Source organism: Melozone crissalis, unplaced genomic scaffold, assembly GCF_028551555.1.
Source record: "Melozone crissalis strain CALT ecotype California unplaced genomic scaffold, PUWL_Pcris_2 ptg000086l_1, whole genome shotgun sequence".
Taxonomy (NCBI): domain Eukaryota; kingdom Metazoa; phylum Chordata; class Aves; order Passeriformes; family Passerellidae; genus Melozone; species Melozone crissalis.
In genome coordinates, this window is record NW_026535863.1 from 2,875,052 (window position 1) to 2,888,289 (window position 13,238).

The following is a 13,238-nucleotide window of genomic DNA, read 5'->3' on the forward strand; positions in this document are numbered from 1 at the left end:
CAGTTTGGTTGCTTCTGAGTGCCTGCCCAGCACTCACATTCTGCTTTCCTGCTAGAATTCAGAATTCTCCCATTTTGGTTGCTTCTGAGTGCCTGCCCAGCACTCACATTCTGCTTTCCTGCTAGAATTCAGAATTCTCCCATTTTGGTTGCTTCTGAGTGCCTGCCCAGCATTCAGATTCTGCTTTCTTGCTAGAATTCAGAATTCTCCCATTTTGGTTGCTTCTGAGTGCCTGCCCAGCACTCACATTCTGCTTTCTTGCTAGAATTCAGAATTCTCCCATTTTGGTTGCTTGTGATTGCCTGCTCAGCACTCATATCCTGCTTTCCTGCTAGAATTCTAAATTCTCCCATTTTGGTTGCTTTTGAGTTCCTGCCCCACGTTCAGATTCTGCTTTCTTGCTAGAATTCAGAATTCTCCCATTTTGGTTGCTTCTGAGAGCCTGCCCAGCACTCAGATTCTCAGAATTCTAAATTCTTCCATTTTGGTTGCTTCTGAGTTCCTGCCCAGCACCCACATTCTGCTTTCCTTCTAGAATTCAAAATTCTCCCATTTTGGTTGCTTCACATTGACATTTTGGGGTGCTGATGGAAAATGTTCAATTCCCAAGCAGGGAAAATATTGCAGTAGTATTCTTTGGAGATTTTTACATGATATAATAATTTAATTTGGAAAGTCTGGATGGGGCCAGGACCTCCAAACTCCAAACACTTACCTTGTTCTCTGTGTTCTGATCCAGACACTCCTCTGGCTCACTCTCAGTTCATTGGCAACCTCAGTGAACTTCAGTTCACGTTGCCATTAACTCAGCAAATTTCATTCTTAACCCCCAAATATTTCCTTTATTAGTAACTTCTAATAAATTAATATTGCAATTTGGTGTTTTCATTGTTTCCCAGGTAGATGTGACCTTTTGGATAGGGAATTTTCTGGTTGGGTATCATATTGTTCCAGTGCTCCCAGCAGGTTGCAGGAGGAGTTCACCTGCCTTCTGTGTAAGGTCAGTTCTCCATTCACCTCAGGAAAAACTGCTTCTGTTGGATGCTGCATGGAATTAGATGGGAAAAGGAAAATATAATTTCCTGTGGGGTAACTTACAGCAAAGTCACTTAAAATACTCTTTTGGGACAGCAGGTTTTCATGGATAAAGGGCCACCACCCTTCAAAGGTGACACATTTCTGTTCCACGGGCTCCAGAGAAGAGCTGCTTATTTCCATGTGCCATTTACAACTCTGTGGAGTGGAATGTCTTTCAAGAGTCTTTAAAGAACAAACAGCATTGACTAATAAATGTTATTTGAGCATATTATGGGGTTTTCTAAGTTTTCAGATGTCCTGCATTGATCACGTGTAGTGATGGAAAGCTGCAGCACAGTGATTATGCAGCAGAAATGAAGATAATGATGTTCTAAGCTTAATTATGCTCAGCACTTGTCTTTCTGGTAAAAGCAGCCTCATACAGAAACTTGTCAAGTTGTCAAAAAAATTTCAATAGTAAAACTGAAATTTTACAATTGATATAACAAATTTTTTTTTCACAGAAGTATCTCTTTCACAATATCCCATTGACTTGTTCATCCAGCCTTTCTCATGAAAGTTGGAAAAACAAGCAGAGATTTGTGAAATACTGGGGTTAGCTTTTAAATGCTACTGACTTTTATTTTTAGCATTTTTTTCTGATAGAAGGCACATTACTGATAAGCTGTTCAAATTAACTATAGGATGTGGATATTTAGAGCCTGTTGACTTCAGGGGATTTAACCCTGAAGCCCAGGTTTTTAAAAGGCATCAAATCTCTGTTCTATTCAGTTTATAAAGCCTGCTGGATTCAGGGTAAATTCAGTTTCTAAAATCAGTATATAAATAAGTTTATAAAATAACTATATAAAAGTTGTAATAGAAATGAATTGCTGTAATTAAGTACTAGCCCAAGGTTAATTAACTCCCACACTGTAGTAATGAAGCTCTTTTGCATAATCATGAAGTGATTCAGACCAGGTGACTAACTAAAAACATATCTTTATGTAAATACATATCTTTATGTAAATACAGATATTTACATTATTTTAATAAATCACTGCTCCTGTTCAAAGCTTAGCATAACAAAAATGGGAGACTTGAGGGCACACTTGAGTCACCTAAAATACTGCTGCAAAGAAGAGGAAAATAAACTCTTTTCTATGCTTGTAAATAATCAAAACCCAGAAAGGTTATTTAGGAGTAAGGGAGATTTAAATTACAAACTAGAGAAAGCAATTACTGTGGTAAAAATAGCCCTGGAGCAAGTTCCTTGTACAATCTTCTCCACTGGCTGTTTTGAAGATCAGTTTGGGCAACCAGATTGAACCCAAGAGTTGTTTTCTCTGAGTTGCTTTGGTTTGTAAAGAGGACTTTTTGGAAAGGGCTTTGGAAAGCTCTCTTCCAGCTCTGTTTTTTGTTATTTTTCTATACATCCATCAATTCTGTAAAACACTGCTGAAGCCTCTGGTCAGTAACATGCCCAGAGCCGCTTCAGTGGCAAAGGAAATAATACCAAACTCCAGGCTTGCTTTACTAGCAGTGAGTAAACAAAGTGTCACTCATGGATAGGGCCTGAAAATAGGAGCTGAAGGAGTTCCTGCCGTGAGCCAACATCCAGAAGTGGCACTGAAGTGGGGAACAAGGGGACACACGTGTTTTCCATAGAAAATGGGCAGATCTGGGGGCAGCAGCCTGACCTGGGCACTGCTGCAGCCCTTGTGCAGCCTCAGTGCAAACTGGGAGCTCTGGGCAGCCAAACCCCCCGGGTTGGGCAGCTGATGGGTGAGGAAGATGGAGATGAAGGAAGAGCTTCCCTGGGTCCACACCTGCTGAGAAAATCCGTTTGCAAGGTCAGCACAATTCTTTGTTCATCAGGACTGGAGGTTCTGCAGGTCTGGGACTCATTTGGTAACTGAATAGTTAAAGGAAATCACATCCACTCCAGCTGGGTCTTCTCTACATAAATGACCCGTTTGGCTTGATCTGCTATTGGGTTGTTTAGGTAACTTCAGTAATTAACCGCTATCAGCCTCATTAATGAAACATAAACCACCTCTCCTGCTCATTTATAAAAGCGTTTGTCAAACAAAACTCAAACAAAGGGCAGAATCTCAGCAAAGTAACAGCCCTCCAAGAGCTACTGAGCCTGACTGCAAGGCACAGCAGTGACTTTGTTGTTGTTTTTCAGTAGAGCTGAAGCAGAAGTGATGGCATTGTCTATTGCTCTTGGCTAACTTCTCCCCAAGCCATCTGAGATCTGTCACACGAGGGCAAGGATGCCTGGACAACTATTTTGGCCATTTCAGTACAAAATACTGATGTTCCAGCTCATTACTGTAAATCATTAAATGATGAAAGCAAGAGTCAAATACTCAATGATTAAAGCCCTCAGAAAACTAATTGCTAATTACAGTAATTGTTGTTCTATGTGAGTGAAAGGTTATATTAAAATAATGATTATTTCATTACAGGATTAGATCTTTCCTGTTGGTAAACTGTTCTGAGCAATATTACAGAAAGCTGAGTATTTACAATATAGATCATGCATCAAAATGATCCAACCTATTTTTATTTTTTATTTTAATCTTTACCTATTTTTGTGTCAGAGAAATAAAATGGCTCAGAGGCATAAAAACACTGGCAGACACATCCATGCCAGAAGTTTTGTGATCCAAAACCTTGGATTTCCTTTCCAATTTGTTGAGGAACTCATGAAAAAACCCACAAGTTTTCTGTTTCCCCTCTCTTGTATTATTTATAGATCTTCCAAAGGTTCAGGAATGCTGACGCTGTTGGGATTGCTGTTCATGGGTGTGGATGAAGCTCTCAGTCCTGGGTGAGAAGCAGCACAAAGCTGATTTTGCAAAGTACTGATTGTGCTTGTTGGTGTTACCTTGCACAGTGAACAGCTCCCATTTAGCCCTGCAGAGAAGTTCTTTGGTGTCAGATAATAGAAATACTCTTTGTTTTGCATCAAATGTATCAGACAAATCCTCACAATCAAATTGGATGAGAATTTGGAAGTTCTTGTTAAATTCTGAAATGGTTTCATGGGATTAAAAGCTGATGAAATAGCAGACCAGAGAGGAAGAACAATTTTGGTCTTTTTAAGACTGATTTTTTTTCTTAATCATGAAGTCATTGGATAGTTTCACCTGTCATTTTCTTACAGGCTTGTAAGACCAATCTTGAAGAACCAAACATTATGTCAAATTTCAGTCCAAGAGCCAGACTGCCTTAAACTCACCTGAAAATCTCAGAACAGCCCACAAAATGTACTGTTTCTCCTGTTTATTCTCTTAAACTTAATCTGCAGTGCCTGAAGGCAGAGTAGGTACAATAGACCCATCCATTCAACCTCCACAAAGTTCCGGGGTACCCTGACACCTTCCCCTTTCAGTACCCTCTGCCAAATCTGCTTCCCCTCGGCTGGAAGACCAAGATTTGTTAATAAAATGCTCCAGCAAGGTGGAAGAAAACAAAGCTATCAATTAAATTTTATTACAATCCCAGGAGTTGGTAGTTCATTGAGAACACTCCACAGGCACTGCAGGACTTTGTAGGTACAGCAAAGGGAAGCCAAAACCTCATTTCCATAAAGCAGCTCTTGACACTGTGTTAAGCATAACAAAATAATTATTGTGGAATGCCTTGCTCAGCATTTTATCAGCAGTGGTCTTGCTGCTGAGACTGAATGAACTGGATATGTCCATTTATCAATGATAATGTTTTTCCTTTTTTTCCAGCCTGGATTCCATCTTGAGGACATTTGTTTTAACAGTAGAAAGAATATTAGACTCATAAGTGTGAGTGCTGTGGTGCAGTGGGTGACTCCTCAAGATTTATCAAAGCAGGATAATTAGGATGAACAATAAGACTGAGTTCCTTGGTAATAACTTTTGTCACAGGACAACTCTGCACGATGCTACGTTAATCCACCTTGAAGTATGGGCTGGGAAATGCAAGAGGAGGATTCCTTTGGGCTCCTGGCCTGTGATTCTCTGTGCTACACTTTTGCTGAAGGCAATACCAGTGAAGTTGTGACAGTAGCTGAGAGCTGTCTTAACACTACCACAATTTGAAAAGCAAGCAGTCAGAAAGTGTTGGGGTGTGTGGTGTGAGAGGGGCTGATTTGCTTTTTAAACAGCTGGAGCTGCTGAAATAGTTGGGGTTTGAAGGAAGGACTTGTAATGGAAATGAGAATTGTCACATTCATTTTAAAAAAGCTTGTGCCCAGCTGCATCACCATGGGAGACTTGTGCTTTCAGACACTTAGCACAATGTTTCTGTCTGTGCTGATTGCGCTTACAATTAATATAATTTTACTGAAAATCCAAGAAGTATCTTAGAAATTTGCCCTTTATTCTTTTCTGTATTTCCAACATCTAGATGTCACTCCATCTGTCACAGACTTTGCCATTTGATACCGGTCTGTTCACAGAATCCCAGAATGGTTTGGGTGTGAAGGGACCTCAAATCCCATCTTGTTCCACCCCCTGACATGGACAGGGATACCTTCCACTGTCCCAGGCTGCTCTAAGTCCTGTCCAGCCTGGCCTTGGGCACTGCCAGGGATCCAGGGGCAGCCACAGCTGCTCTGGGCAGTGCCAGGGCCTGCCCACCCTCACAGGAAGGATTCCTTCCATATATATCACTTGAATTTCTGCTCTTTCAGCCTGAAGCCATTTCCCCTTGTCCTGTCCCTGCAGCCCCTGATGAGGGGTCCCTCTCCAGCTTTCCTGTAGTCCCTCCAGACCCTGCAAAGGGCTGTGGGGTCTGCACACAACTTTCTCTTCTCCAGGCTGAACAGCCCCAGCCCTCTCAGCCTGTATCCACAGGGGAGGTGCTCCTGTGCCCTGAGCAATTTTGTTCACTTTATGTCCATCTAGATTCTTTTCTTTGTGATTTTCTTACTGTTAGCAGCAGCCTCCTCAGCTGTACTCAGAACTGTTTTTATCCCAGCACAGAAATACTATTTCTGATTTTCCAAAGATGGCCTGGAAGCAGTTTGGGCTCTTCAGCAGCATTGTTGTTCTGTGTCCCATACTCTGCTATCCAGCCTTCACTTCTGCTACAGCAACCCCATGTTCTGTTTGACAAAATACAGCCATGTGGTTGAGAGTTATTAAAAGCATTAAAACATTAACCTCCTGTAACCCCATTTTTCACTTTGTACACACACATAAGTGTTTAATCGAATTGAAGTTAAACACTAAAAAGTTTGAGAGGCCAAATTTATACATTCTATTTAGTTTACACAGAATTGCTGTGATAAGCCAAAGGAATTACAAGGCACCCCTACTCAGAAATGCTCATCTGTTGATTTGTTTAAGCTCTGTTGCTACACACTCCAAGTTTTGGTGGTGAGCATTCCCAGCATTTAAACCAAGGAGTTTTGTCCTGCTGGGATCCTCTCTGTGTCCTGGCGCCACAGGAACTCACCCTGCTGTCCCTTGGAGCTGGAGAAATGATTCTGTGTCCAGATCTGCTGGAGAGGGGCTGAGATGGGCTCAGGGCAGTGTGGCAGTGGTGCTGTAGAGTCTCATCTCCCTCCTCCTGGAATTTTATTCCTGGAAGCCAGAATGCCCCAGAGGAAATGAGCTGATCCTGAAATGACAGCAGTGCTGCCCTCACCCACCCCTGCTTGTCCCTATGGGCAGGGAAGGCCAGGATGGCACCTCTGACATGGGGGGAAGTGAGTGTTAAATCAGAATTATAAACACAAGAGCACAACAGGCAGCTCAGACACTGGTGCAGCTCCTGCAGGGGTGAAATGATTCACACTGCCCAGACCATGGGTTCCTTCAGCTGATTTCCTATGGATGTGAACTGGAATTGCCAGTGCCCCATCTCCAAATGGCTCACTGAGTGCCTGAATCCAGTGGAAAATCAGGGACTGCAAGTTTGGTTTCACAGAAATCCCTGTGTTGGATAAAGTGAAAAAGGGAAAGATGGCTGTGGCACACAGAGCTCGTTCCACTGAGCTGTGTCAGCCCTGCTGTGGGAAATGGGTGCTCTGGGAGAGGCTCTGGAGGCTGGCACAGAGCTGGGAATGGAGCAGAGGGAGGCAGCAGCAGGTGCTGAGCTGCACACGAGGGGTCAAGTGAGGATGTGGGAGTGGGACAGGGGAAACCAGCCCTGGCCATGGCTTAGGGATGGTGTGTCCCTTTTGGGACAGGACCCAACTGTCCCAACCTTTACCCAACTTGTTCCATAGCCAGGATGCTCCACACAGCAACATTTGTCAGTTTTCCAAGTGGTCATGACTTGCCTATTTAGGAAAAAGAAATTCTGATAAACTGTCCTAACTTTCTAGTATTCTCTAATAGGATGAAAAATAGGGAAGGACCAGAAGGTGAAATATGCTAAACCATGGTCTGGGCTTTTATTTCCAAACTAGCGGAAGGATTACATTTCCCAAATTTGCAGAATAGCTCTCATACTTCACTAATTAATCTGATTCTGAAATATTCCAACTGCAGCTGCTTGCCCTGTCCTCTTTTGCATTGTGTGCATGTTTTGAGATTGTTGCTTTTATAAAATTATCTCGTTCAGCACTTCTGCACCAGGCTTGATTATCTCTGGGATCATAAAGAACCTTCATCTGATAAAGCATCCTGGAGTTTTCTCGTGTGCCTGTGTGAATAGGGATTTAAATTCAAAAGATGATTCAAATCAAAGGCAGTTCTACTAAAATATTATTGTTGAAAACATTGTTAACGAAGTCGGTGCTATTGAACAAAACTTTGTGGCACAAAGCCTCAAGGACAGCCCGGATCACCAACAGTAGCTTCAGTTAGCAAATAAGAATCAAAGCAGCGAGTCAGCATTGCAGAGCTTGTTATTTCGAGTGGCGGATGTTTACTGTGGAAGGGACAAACAGCAGGATCAGATAAGACGGGAGCCCCGCAGGTCCAGCCGGGATTGATCGCGCTGGGAGGGAGCCGCCGCAGAGATAAGCGGGCCCCGGGGTCAGGGCCGCCGGCCCTCCGCAAACAGCCCGTGCCGAGCGGCGGCCGCTCGGAGCCGGCCTTGGCCCGGGCTCCCCCGGCCGCGCCGGGGCTCTCGGGGCACGGGGATCGGACACGGGGGACGCGGCATGGGCGGCTCGTGGGAGGGGGCACATCCACGGGGGCAGGCGGCTTTGGGACGCCGTGTGCCGGGAGGGCGCGGTGTCCCCTGCTCCAAAGCACCCCCAAATACCCCAAAATCAGCAAAGCCCCCGGGCTGCGAGCATCCCCCGGGAACGGCGGGGGCACTCCCGGGCTGGCCCCGCCCCCACACCGCCCAACCGGCGCGTTGGCCCCGCCCCTCTCCGCCCTGGCCCCGCCCTGGCCCCGCCCCCTGGCCGGGCCGTGGCGCTCTGGCGCCGCCAGGCGAGCCCGTGGCGGATCGCCGGGCTCGCGCCGGTTCGCGCCTGCGCACTGGCGGCGCCGTGGCCGCGGGCGGAAGCGGCGTCCCGGCCCCGCGGGTTCGCGTCCGCCCGCGCCCGGCGGCGGCGCCGAAGCGGGGCCAGAACGGCTGAGGGGCGAGAGCGGCGGCGGGGCCGCGAGGGACATGGGCCGGCCGCGGGGCTGAGCAGCGCCGCCCGCCATGAGCTGCACCATCGATAAGATCCTGACGGACGCGCGGACGCTGCTGGAGCGCCTGAAGGAGCACGACACGGCGGCCGAGTCGCTCATCGACCAGTCGGCCGTGCTGCACCGGCGCGTGGCCGCCATGCGGGAGGCGGGCGCGGGCTGCGCCGACCAGGTGAGCGCGGCCGGGCCGACCCCCGGCAGGCCCCGGGCGGGGCGGCCGGAACGACCCCCGCGGCTCGGTAGGCCCGAGGCGGCCGGACCGACCCCCGTGTCTCCCCGGCAGGGCCCGGGACCCGCGGCGGAGCGGCCCGACCCGTCCCGGCTGCGGCCGCACGTGGTGCTGGCACAGGAGAACACGCAGATCCGCGACCTGCAGCAGGAGAACCGCGGTGAGCGGGGCCGGGGCGGATCCTGGCGGGTGATGCGCAGAGGGCTCCCGGGGGATGTGGGGCGGTAAGCGGGGCTGTCCCGGCGGGAGGGTCTTGTGGAGGACAGCGGAGTCTCTGGATGCCCCGGTGGGTCAGGGAGTCTCCTCGGCCGAGGGGATCCGGGGAGCGGTCCCGCAGCCGGTACCCAGCGAGCGGCTCGGGGCTCCCGCTGTGGCCCTGCCTCATGCGCTGTGCTCTGCAGAGCTGTGGGTCTCACTGGAGGAACACCAGGATGCGCTGGAGCTCATCATGAGCAAGTACAGGAAGCAGATGTTGCAGCTGCTGGAAGGGAGGAAACGGGAAGATGCAGAACCGGTCTTAAAAGTCCATCAGGCTAATTCTGGGGTAAGGTGAGATGGGGACAGGAGAGTGCTCAAGACCCCTGTCCCCTGCTTGCTGTCACACAGTCTTTGTTTCCATTCCTGCAATGCCTGGTCTCCAAAATACATTTTCTCCCAGTCTTGACTCTCTTTGCTGGTACTTTCCCCTCTGTTCCTTTCAGAGCGCACAGGTTGTAACTGAGGACACTGAAAGGCCCAACCCCTTCACAGCCCAGGTGGAAGCTTTTCCTTTCAACCAGGTGGTGAATTCCCTGGTTTAAGCTTAATGTGCCTGATCCTCTGTAGTAAAATCAGATATCTGAGTTATAATTCCTGTTCAATAGCTGTAACAAAGGGGAAAAACCCTCCTAAACTCTGTGAGTTGTATATGTTTAGTTCTCAAGAGATTTCACTCCCTAGTGTTTTTAAATCCAGATACTGTGTGGAGTGGCCTGAAGTGTCCCTTTGTACACACTGGGCTCAGTGACTACAAAACTCTGAGATGTGACTGCTGATAACTGCTGCCTGTTTCATATTTAGGTATTGAGTAACAATAGAATAACATTAAATTTCCATTTAAAACTTAGGAATTGTGTTAGGCATTTTTTGAAATGCATTTTTATCTGATTAGAGAACAGCAGGTTGGTTCAACCCAGTGACATTTCATATCTTGTATCTTTTTTATCGGAACTGGAGTCAGGCCAACTCCTGTCGTGTGTTTCTGTGCACTGATATGTGGCAATTCCCTGCTTCTCTTTTCTGAATTGCTTAACTCCTCTGAAGGTGTAGCTATGTTTGGTTTCCAGTGCCTTCCTGAGTGCATTAATTGCTGTTTATCAAGGTTTTACATTTGAACAAAACTTGACAATGCAAAGCTGAAAGGGCTCTGCAGGAACCCTTGAAGGGATATCCCTTGATTATCTCAATTTCTAGGCAAAGTCTTCTGTACTTCAGGTGAAGTCCTTGAGGTTTTTCTCACTGCCATTTGGAGAACAGTAACAAACTGCTAATGTCTTTAAAATAACTATTCTTAGTATAACCATCTTCCTGTTTAGGAAAATAATAGTTTAGAAAAATAATAATCTTTTTTTTCCCAGAAGTCTCTCATGTTCTCCAGCTGTCTTCTGGATGCTCTAATTTGTTTACATACTTTCTGAATAATGGAGTTCAAAAGTGAATTCTCTGCTCTGTGATAAATTTATCTTCCAGAGGGCACTTAAAGAAACTCCACCCAGTCACCTGTCATGTTAAGTGATGTATTGCTCTTCAAGCAGGAACTGTTGCTTCATACTGGAAATTGTCAGTGTTTGTTCCATGTGCATTTCTGAGCTTCAGCAAAATGCATTTTCCAGAGGATTATTGCTGTATCTAGGCAGATTCTGTAAAATCTGCCTGAGGAGGCTCTGGTCTTACTTGCTTTAGTTTTGTTGCTGGATGTCCTTCTGAGTTAAAGTTGTTTACTCCACACTCAAAATCATCTTTGCATTTATTTTTGGTGTCTTAATAAATTCAGTCAGGCTTTTCTAATAAAGCAAAATAAAATTTGCTGCCTACTAATCATGCTCACATTAACCTGAATCTGCTGTCTCAGACTTTGGCACACTTGAAATTATTTCCCTTTAGATCAGAGTGCCTTATCTTGCTGGCTGCTGTGTCTCTCTTCACTGTTGTCACTGATAAAGGACTGCTGATAAAGGAATGTGAGGTACAAGTTCTTATCTTTAAGTATACAAGGCAAAAAGGCTTTCAAGTGCTTGGGAGAAAATGATTAAAATTCAAAACAGAAAGAGAATCCAAAATCAGGAAAATGGAAGTTATTTAGAAAGGATAAATTATGACTGTTGCTTTTGCTTGAACTTACTGAATGTATTAATTTTATGTCTTTCAGGAAATTGAAAGTCAAATAGACAGAATATGTGAGATGGGAGAAGTGATGAGAAAAGCTGTTCAGGTGGATGATGAGCAGTTCTTTAAAGTTCAGGAGAAGCTGGCTCAGTTGGAGGTAAGAACAGAAGCAGTTGCTGAAGGTAAATCGAGCTTTGGGGGTCTCCAGACTTTCTCTGCATTTTCTATGTTTGTGTCAAGAACTTAAAACATTAAAAATTTTGGAATATGGTCAGGAAATGCAGAACATAATTGTTTATTTTCAAGGTTTTAATGTTCATATTATTTTTATATATCTATATATAAATAAATAAGGGCAGAAGAAGATAAGGTTTAAATTATGTGGTTCCAGTACTAAAATTATGTGGTTCCTCTGTACTAATGCTGGCATTACAAACTGTAATGTGCAAACTATATGTATCTGTGAAGGAGTGGGACTGTTTAAAAATCAGCATCTTTTAACTACAAATTAGCACCTTTCTGTGATAGTCCTTTAGTTGTGGATTAGTTCATTTCTATTTCAGCAAAAACGTTGATTTTGCAGCTTGAAAACAAAGAGCTGCGTGAGCTGCTGTTGATCAGCAAGGAGTCCTTCGAGGTGGGGAGAGAAGATCTGCCAGACTGAAGCCCAGGCCACACCAACCTCATCTCCAAAGCCTTCAGGGACTGTTATGGAACTACCTGACAAGGATTTGTTGTTCCAGGTGTTTCCTTGTATATTTGTTTTATCTATAAAGTGTGTGGGCTGTGTTCTCTGCATTTTTCTGAAGTGTTGATGGCAAAAGCTTGCAGCCTGCTCTGTCTTAGTACCTGCAGCACTCAGATGCTTAACACTGAAATATTTGATGTGTCCTCCCTTGTGATGGCTCATTTCCTCTCCCTTTGTTATTTTTTATGAACTTTAGTTAATAATTCCAGCTGTGCAGATGGCTCTTAAATCCACCTTGTGTGTAGCTAGAGAACATAATGCAGGTTGTGATTGTTGTGCTTGATAGAAGGAACAGGAGATGATTGAGGAACCACAGTGTGAAAGGCAGGGATGTGGTTTGCTCTGGCTGGGCTCTGCAGGGTGAGGAACCCTGCAGTGTCTGAATGGCCTGGCTTTGTCACCTGGCCTGGCTTTGTCACCTGGCCACTGCTGAGAGCACAGCAGATGCCAGCAGAGCACTTGAAGGAGTCACTCCTATTCAGAGCAAACCTTACCTTGTTTAAGGGGTGAAGATTGGAGTTAACATCCCTTCCTGACACACATATTTTTTGAAGGATTAATCATTTTTGATAGCTAGACCTGTCCCAGCCTTCCCAGTGCTCCCAGTTAGCAGCCAGCCCTGCTCAGAGCCTGCCAGAGCACAGCATGTCCAGATCAAAGCTCTTTGGCCTCCCACAAATTTGGGTTCAGGCAGAGGGAGCTCAGGTCTGCCTCAAAATCAAACCAAACCCAAAGCAAACCACCCTCATGCACAGAATTTTAATGTCACATCACAGGTGAGTCTGGTGTTCCATAGTTACTGCAGGTCCTGTGTTGAGTGGAATTAGAGGTGCAGTGTTGTGGGAGTTTCTCAGTACCGTGGTATTTTTAATGACATTTTTATATAAAAGATTTCTGTCCTACCTGTGATTGAAAAATAATCTTCCAAGAATGGTAAACATCTCATGTCCATTATTAGCTGAAATTTTTGATGGCATTTTTTCCCCAAGTGAGACTTTTGATAGATGCAGAAGGTGACTTGTTCCTGTGCTTACTGAGAGACAGTGAACACTGGAGACATTGTGAACATTTGGAATATCCAGCAAGACTGGTAGATGTAAGGGGTTTCTGTACAGGAGTGCTCTTGTATACAGTCCTTTTCTATTAGAAATTGTTCAGGAGGGAATAAAAAACCCAATGGGAAATACTTGCTCAAGTGTTTTGTGAGTCCTGGGGGAATTCCATGTATTCTGCATATTTCCAAGCCTTTTGCACCTGGGTGAAATACTGCAATGACCAAAACATTGAATTTTCTGGT

At 45.4% G+C, this 13,238-nt stretch overlaps 1 protein-coding gene across 2 annotated transcripts; it reads left to right on the plus strand.

Moving 5' to 3' along the window:
- The first annotated feature begins 8,515 nt into the window (after positions 1 to 8,515).
- Positions 8,516 to 13,127, plus strand: SIKE1 (suppressor of IKBKE 1). 2 transcript variants are annotated; one of them, XM_054290814.1, is made up of 5 exons: positions 8,516 to 8,772; positions 8,884 to 8,989; positions 9,231 to 9,373; positions 11,237 to 11,350; positions 11,777 to 13,127. In XM_054290814.1, the coding sequence occupies exons 1-5, from the start codon at positions 8,614 to 8,616 to the stop codon at positions 11,855 to 11,857; spliced, it is 603 nt and encodes a 200-aa protein (XP_054146789.1). In that variant the 5' UTR covers positions 8,516 to 8,613; the 3' UTR covers positions 11,858 to 13,127. The 2 variants fall into 2 exon arrangements, with proteins under 2 accessions (XP_054146789.1, XP_054146788.1); XM_054290813.1 differs by having other exon boundaries at positions 8,516 to 8,989.
- Positions 13,128 to 13,238: the final 111 nt, after the last annotated feature.

Excerpts from the sequence above, each read along its gene's own strand:
- SIKE1 (XM_054290813.1), top strand. The coding sequence starts at position 8,614 with ATGAGCTGCACCATCGATAAGATCCTGACGGACGCGCGGACGCTGCTG. Across the intron at positions 9,374-11,236 it reads TCCATCAGGCTAATTCTGGG|GAAATTGAAAGTCAAATAGA; the intron begins GTAAGGTGAGAT and ends TATGTCTTTCAG. Across the intron at positions 11,351-11,776 it reads AGAAGCTGGCTCAGTTGGAG|CTTGAAAACAAAGAGCTGCG; the intron begins GTAAGAACAGAA and ends TTGATTTTGCAG.